We start from the raw sequence: 8,328 nt of genomic DNA, 5'->3' as shown, positions 1-8,328 counted from the left end.
AGTCTACATTTTATATCCTCTCTACTTCGACCATCATCAGTTATTTTACTTCCTAAATAGCAAAACTCCTTTACTACTTTAAGTGTCTCATTTCCTAATCTAATTCCCTCAGCGTCACCCGATTCAATTTGACTACATTCCATTATCATATTCATATTCATTTTCATTATATTTCAACAATAGTAAACGTAAATGGGAATATTTTTCTGATTTTCTGCTTCAAAATATTTCTTAGAATCCGACAGTAGCAAGGAGCAATGGACAAGTTGCCATACCTCAACATTAAACTCAAACAATGCAGAGAAAACTGAATTTTTTTTCATAAAGAGAAATGTTCCTTGAGCGAAAGCCGAACATGGCATGAATGAAGTGGTTTTAATAGAACGTGCAGAAAAAAAGACACTCGCTACCAGATCCGCGAACTGCCTATGTTGTAAGGGCATATCATAATCAAGACACTTCCATATCACGCTCATTGCAGTTTAACTGAAAGTATATGAAAAGTAGCGTGGAAATAAACCACAAAAAACTTTTTCTTGCTAAGGTTGAAATGTTGACAAAAGTAGCTACGGCAGATGTTATCATACATTGCTGGTTTCAAGTTGTGAATCATACTTTTACACTTCTGGGTCCCAGGAAGAGTGCAGCAACGTTTTAACGTTTTCCCCATTGATTTGCTTACTATATAATTACACATAACATTTTTATTGACGTAAGGACCCTATTTGGTATTGTTGTTTCTTTGTTAGTAAACAATAATTCCCTGATGACTAGTTACCGACCATGTCCAAAAAGCAGGTGTCGCACCACTGACCAGACTGGACTTTATTCACGTTCTTGAAAATTTCACGAGTAGCGTTTTAAAAGCACTAGGGATAAAATTACATGTTGTTCTGTGATTAACGGCACTGTTACTAATTAAATTTGCGTTGTTCACAGTCTCTGTCAAAGTCATTGCCGCTGGGTAATTTTAAGAAAGTAAAGTCTACTTGTTTTCAAATGTTGGCGTACTGAAGAACAGTTGTATTTGTTATTGGCGTGAAAAGTGGTGTTCTGGACTGTCTGCACTCTGCAGTGTTTAGCTAAGTGAGGTTAGAGTGGGGAGTTTGTATTGGTATCTCGTTTGAAGTGTTTAGTATCAGCAATGAAGACTTTGTTTTTTTATTCCGTACACCTTTTGATGTTTTGTGCGTGTACTTGTATTTTTGGCATACCCCAACCCCATCAGCATCCTGATGGTTTAAATAATGTTGAGAACATATTTAAAAAATGCCAGAAAGTGTATGATGACATAACAAAAAACAGTTTTTTGGAGCAAGACACCCTATTGTGTTTCGGTCTGAAAATGTTTTCTCAGCAGTTCCCTGGCGGGGTACCGGAAAGTGAAGTCTTTGAAGAAGTCCAAAAGCAATCCGATACAAATGTTTGCGAACATTTTCAAGAAATGATGCTGAATTCCCCGCCGGGAAATATGAATAATAGTGTAGTAATATACAATCAGCAATTTCGCGATAAGAACACGTGTGAACGAGCTTGTCTGGATTTTATGGAGCATGTTAATCCTATCTGCAGTATTTTATTAGCGTTAAGTAAGTACAATACATACAGAATTGATAGTATCTGGATGATCCTACAGACCACCACAATCTTATGTTTTCGTTCTAGTAATTCAGAGAAAATGTGTGTGTTGACGTAAGGACCCTATTTGGTATTGTTTTTTCTTTGTTAGTTAACAATAATTCCCCGATGACAAGCTACCGACCATATAGGGGACCAGAAGGGAGGCAACCTGTGATAATCAGTACGTTCCTATGGGTGGAATGATTCGTTACATATTATTTTATTGTGGACACTGGTTGAAGGAACCAGCTGTCGTAACTAGAGCCTCATAGTACACAAATTCTGACGATTACAACCAGAAGTACCAAGAAATTATTAAAATTAATAAGTTTTACAAAATTTGGAAGCTGCAGTCGTGCAGCCAACAGTGCGAGAAGATTCTCTCATTCTTAAGAGAACCAAAGAATCTGCCGTAGCAGAGTGTAAATCAACAAAACTAATCACTCGAATAAATGCATAAAAATGTTCCCACATGTTTCGAGACAGTGTGTGAAATTCTAGTGAAATAATAGCATAAGAATGCATAATTTGCATCTTTACTTGCTCCCAGGCAATTTACTTGTTCAGACATGTTTAAAATAGATCTCTTAATAAAAATAAAATTTGACATTTCAGATTATTGATGCGCTCATACGCCATTTGCTTTAAAGTACTGGTACCTTTAACATGTCAATACTGCTATTGTTAATAGATAATGTGGGAAATACTCCAAAGCATGGAAGGAGTAGCAGAAAATTTCAGTTATTAATTATGAAACAGACACAGTGGCTTTCACAGATATAACTGGAAAGGCTCGACTGTCCTGTGAATTATTTGGTTGAATTTTACAGAAGGATTGGAAAGCATCATTATAGATTTACATTTGTACTTCAGAAGCTTTCTTATGGTGTGATGGCATGGGGAACAGCATGTACCACTGCCATTTCTGTTTGCCAGCCCCCTACACTCCCTCCCCCCCCCCCCCCCCCCAGCATACTAATATTTTGTTTGCAAATATTATAAGGAGTGGTGCCTTGCTTGACATTTTGTGGAATATTATTTTTACATAATGCAAAAATCACACTGGATTTGGATGGGAATTCAATGAAAGTGTTGCTCCAGTTGAACGCACATGACACAGTGCACAGGTCTTCCTTGAATCTTGACTATTTTCAGTATTAATCATACTTGGTAACCCATCCTTCCAGAAAAGTCTTACTAAATGATTTGTTAAGTGAGGCTTTGTGTCCCTTACATTTCCTGAAGAGTTCTTTAACCACTGTGCCTGCCCTCCACTTTTTTTAGAAAAAATAGTTCTAATTTTGCTGGTGTTCCCCCTAACATCACTCCGGATGTGTAACTGGATATATTTTACTGTTTTCTCTATATTAAAGACAGTTAAACATTGAGTTTTCCCAATTTATGTACCCAACGTGATGGGTGTCAAAATACTCATCATTGACTTGTCCATTATCAGATGTGGGTTTTCTGAATTTGCTTTCAGTTTTACTTTTCTATAGTGAAAAGTGTTGAATAGGTTATTTGTGAACCATATGTGGTTAACATTAGGCTACAGTTATTGTAACACTTCCTTCGGGTGGTTCTATGGATGAAGATGATTTCATATCTCAATGGTTATTTCTTTTGAGTTTGTTAAAAAAAAACCTAGAAAATCATAAATGTAATCACAAAACTTGTCTTACATTACATTTTATTGACTAGTAAATAATGAGAATTTGTATTAAATTAAACATAGGCTATTCTAAAAATTATAGAACAGAGCATCAATATGGGTACTACTGCCTTCTGACTGTTCTTGAACAAACGGAGAGAGAGCTGAGTTTCACATTACTGCTGTTTTCTCATCAATCATTTGAAACTCCAGATTAGCATGTAATACGTAGTGTCAATGTTCCATCTTCATTTTACCAACTCCAACAGCTTAAGTTGGTTGTTGATATGTCAGTCGGCTCATCAGTTTGTTCAAATACCACAGGGTTCTATGAGGTAGGACTGTAGGGCCTATTGTGCATGGATTATCTTTGCTATTCTCAGAATTGGAAGCTGACAGCCATCCAGTTTCGGGAGACTTAAAATTCAACTTATGAAACAAACCACGCTGTCACTTTGTTTTTTAGTCTTCACAAAACATTACCATCATTGAAATTAACCATATGATGTTAACTTTAGATCAGTCAGAGATCACCACAATCCCCCCCCCTTTTTTTTAAAAAAACAGAAAGGGGGGGGGGGGGAGTAGCCTATAGCACTCCTTTCTCAATTACCAAGACCACAGTGGTCTCCATAACTGATCCCAGGACCAGCTAGCTCATACCCACAGGTCAGTTACTATTTAACTCTTACTCAAAATGTTGTTACAAACCCTGCTGGCGCAGTACACACAGTGGAACAAAACTCGTATGATTTCTAATCTGTTTACTAGTAAATTTTTGCTGTAGAGTCCAAAATTACCTACATTATATAATATGCACCCAAGAATACTGCAATTCCTTTGTAACCGTGAATTTTACCCTTGGTATCTGCTAATAAAAAAGCATGCTCTTGAACAATCATTTCAGAGGACAATTTTTCTAAGATAGACCTATGTTACAATAAATTCTCTGTCCCTTAGAAGATAAGTTAAGGAAAGGCAAATTCACTTTTATAGCATTTGTAGACTTAGGGAAAGCCTTTGACAATTCTCTCTTCGAAATTCTGAAGGTAGCAGGAGTAAAATTCACGGACTGGAAAGCTATCTACAGCTTCTACAGAAGCCAGATGGCAGTTCTGAAATTCAAGAGGCATTCAAGGGAACTGTTGGTTGAGAAGGGACTGAGACAGGGTTCTAGCCTATTCCTGGTGTTATACAATCTATACATTGAGCAAGTGGTGAAGGAGGGGGGAAGAAAAGTAATAATTTGGAGTAGGGGGGAAATAAAAATGTTGAGATTTGCTGATGTAATTGTAATTCTGTCAGACAACAAAGGACATGACCGAAGTAGAGAGGATATAAAACATGACTAGCAATGACAGGAACAGAGTTTTGGAAGAAAGGAAATTTGCCATCAGATATAGATTTAAGTATAGGAAGTCCTTTTTGAAAGTTTTTGTAAGGACTGTAGCCATACATGGAGTGAAACATGAACTATAAACAGTTTAGACAAAAAGAGAAGAGACCTTTTAAATATGGTGCTACAGAGGAATGCTGAATATTAGATGGGTAGGTTATTTAACTAACAAGGAGGTACTGAATAGAATTGTGGAGAGAAGAAATTTGCTGTACAACTAGGCTAGAAGAAGAGGTCGTCGATACGACACCGTCTGAGGTGATTACTGCGTTTGTATTTGATGGAAGTGGGGTTAAACATTGTGGATGGAGACAGAGATGAATACAGTAAGCAGTTCAGAAGGATATATATTGCAATATTTGAAGATACAGAGGCTTGCATGCATAGCTCCATCAAACCAGTCCTTGGGTCAGATGGGGTCATATTCTGGGGCAACTCATCAAACCGAGCAAAAGTTTTTAGGGTGCGAAAGTGTGTGATAAGAACCATTTGTGGTTTAAATTCAAGAACATAATGTAGAAAAATGTTCGAGGAACTTTGTATTCTAACCACAGCTTCTCAGTATATTTACTCCTTAATAAAATTTGCTGCAAGTAATACATCTCTATTTCCAACCAATAGCTCAATACATATTATCAATACTAGGAATAGGAACAATCTACAGTCCCAGTCAAACTTCCCTGATTTCAAAGACTCAGGGTGGAAAAAAACCCACAGTAGAAACAACGATGAAATATGCACCACATTGTAGAGCACCGCAAAGAATTTATTTATTTATCATCACTATACCTCTTCATGTGAACCATTTGTAGCTTGAAGAATATCTAGTCCATATTCAGTTTCTTGTCAAGTTCTTTGTAACATTTCCTTTGTTATTAGTTCAATCTCATTAGTGATATGATGTCGCAGCATAGGAACATTGTCCACTTTGGTCGCATACACGCGGTCCTTCATGAATCCCCACATGAAGAAATCAGCGGTGTAATGTTGGATGAACATGGTGGACAGACAATAGGTCCTCCATGTCCGATCCAATGATTGGGAAATTTCCTATCCATGAACTTGCGAATAGCCGTTGACTAATGCGACGGATCTCCATCTTGTTGAAAAATGATGTTGGGTTGCAAGTCTTGTATCTGAGGGTACACAAACTGCTCTGACATGTCCAGATACACTGACCCATTCACTGTTTGTTCCGCAAAGAAGAACGGTCCAACAATCCTGTTGTGCATTAACCTGCACCAGATGTTTAGTTTAGGGCTATCACAAATATGTTCAGTGACAACGTGCGGATTTTGTGAACCCCAAATTCGAACATTATGCCTATCAACCCATCCTGATAGGTGAAAGGTTGCCTCATCTGAGAATAAACCTCTTTTAAGGAAGCTGGCATCCATATTAATATGCTGCAGCATATCCGCAGCAAATTGTTGTCAGCGTGGTTTGTCGTGCAGCATCAGATGTTGCAGAATTTGCACTTTGTAAGCAGACATATGAAGACGCTGGTGAACTACACAATGCAATGTTGATTGAGGTACATCAAGTTGCCTAGGTGCCTCATGAATTGACTTATGTGGACTTCTGAGAAATGTTTGTCTGATGTCCACTGTCTCTTCTGAAACTCCGTAACGTGCACCGCCAGAATGTTTCAGAACACTTCTTGTTGCTAGAAACTTCTTATACCATTCCTTAATTGTTTCCACATCTGGTGGATCACATTCATACACACAGCGGTAATTCCTTTGCACAGTAATCAGTGATTTTGTGTCTGCAAACCACACTACTGCTTGCGCGCACTGCTGTGGAGTCGTCATTTTCACTTCATGCAACCATGGTGCACTGTGACGACGATTCTTGGCACTTCTCATGCGGGAATATAAATTCTTTGAGATGTTCTACAATGTGGTGCATTTTTCAATGTTGTATCTACTGTGGCTTTTTTCTCCTGGGTCCTTGAAATCGGGGAGGTTTGAGTGAGAGACCCTGTTCATAAAGACCTAAAATCACTTACCTTGGAAAAAAGGAGTCCAATATTCAGGAACACACATTTTCAGTAAATTGCCAGCAACCATTAAAAACTTGGTTTCAGATAAAGCACAGTTTAAACAAAGTCTGAAAGATTTTTTGATAGGCAACTGGTACTCTACAGATGAATATCTTAACAGAGATTGTTAAGCCAGCTTAAGCAAAAATATCTGTTAGATTTCAGTTTTGACAGCACTTGGTCACGATAGTCAAGATTAGGTATTTGTGTATGATAAATTTATTAATAGGCCTACTGCATAACAGTGTTTCATTCTGACAGTGCGTTAATTCTGTAAATATTAACTGTTACAGTTAACCGCATTGTATTCACCTATTTTGACAATATCATGACAAATGATCAGGGTAGTAAGTATTATATTCAATTGTTTTATATTTTCTGACCTGTTCCACACCCACAGGAATCATACCATTTTTTGGGTGTATGGAACAAAAACTGAATCTAATCTAATCGTATTGGAGACAACAACAACAACAACAACAACACATATTCTTTAGTAACTCTCTTACAAATGTGAAATTTAATTGTTCTGTTCTAATACAAACATAGTTCTTAAAGGAATTAAAAAAAGGATGTTTTACTGTCCCATTTCATCACAGTAAAATATTCGTCAGTTTTCATTACTAAAAATTGTACAAATGATGTTTTTAATGAAAATAGGAGGTCTGTTCAAAACATTCTGGAACATTGACAAAATTTTTCACTTACCTTTTCCTTACTGTACATGGTGTCCTTTGAAATATTCTCTTCCACAATTTATACATCACTACCAGTGCTGTTTCCACTTCAGGAAGTGGCCTTGGTATGCCTCTTGCTGGATTATGGGTAGTGCTGTCTGAGATTTTTCTTTTATCTTGTCCATCTCTTGAGCAAGGACATCTTCCTGGGTGCGTTTTCCACCACGAACTATGCACTGTCGTTTTCTGCACCGATTATGACCATGAAATTCTTTGCACCTCATATCCAGCAAGGTAGCCAGCCTGTTGTAGTGTGGCCGCCATGTACCCTGTTGGTTGTAGCCCTCTGACTACACAGGGATCGCTTTGCTTGATGCCTGTGCCATTAACTCCCCATGTATGCCAAGGAGTAGATGCCTGTCACCCAGGGGCAATGGGACTCCTGGTGATGGCGATCCTGCCAGGTGGCCTTTGCAGCGGCTGGTTGACACCTGTGGGGAGGGCCCTGGTTGGAGTGGGTGGCATCAAGGTGGGTGACGTGCAATGAAGCGTACCATGTAATCACTTGCTGGTGATCAAATACCAGCAGTCCTAAGCATTCCAAGTCTCAGTACAATGCAAAGATGTATGATCCTAAATCGTTCCCTTCCCTGGCCACACCTTGGGGGGAACACCATGTTAAGGATAGCAGTGAACCTTATTCGCCCTGGTACCTCATATGTATCAGAGCTGATGGAGACTTCTTTGTCTGGATGAAGCCTCATTTTTTATTATTATTATTTAGAGGACAAGTTTGGGGGGGGGGGGGGGGGGGATGGAAGGCTTGTCCAAAATTCGGTCAGGGTCAGTCTTGATAGAAACGGCATCCTCTGCCCAGTCATGGGCATTACTCGCTTGTGACAAGCTGAGGGATGTTACCGTTACTATCACACCTCATAAG

The 8,328-nt window shown here is 38.5% G+C and overlaps 1 protein-coding gene across 2 annotated transcripts in view; it reads left to right on the top strand.

Annotated features, from left to right (window-relative positions):
* The first annotated feature begins 827 nt into the window (after positions 1 to 827).
* Positions 828 to 8,328, top strand: part of LOC126365990 (trans-Golgi network integral membrane protein TGN38-like) — a 64,007-nt gene continuing 56,506 nt past the window's right edge. Inside the window, exon 1 of one of the 2 annotated variants that reach the window (XM_050008806.1) lies at positions 828 to 1,589. In XM_050008806.1, coding sequence (XP_049864763.1) covers positions 1,145 to 1,589 — 445 coding nt within the window. In that variant the 5' untranslated portion in view covers positions 828 to 1,144. The remainder of the gene's footprint in view (positions 1,590 to 8,328) is intronic. The other variant, XM_050008805.1, reaches the window with a different exon arrangement.

This window comes from Schistocerca gregaria, chromosome 4, assembly GCF_023897955.1.
Source record: "Schistocerca gregaria isolate iqSchGreg1 chromosome 4, iqSchGreg1.2, whole genome shotgun sequence".
NCBI lineage: Eukaryota > Metazoa > Arthropoda > Insecta > Orthoptera > Acrididae > Schistocerca > Schistocerca gregaria.
Note: the sequence above shows the minus strand (reverse complement) of the source record. Positions and strands in the feature narration are given on the sequence as shown.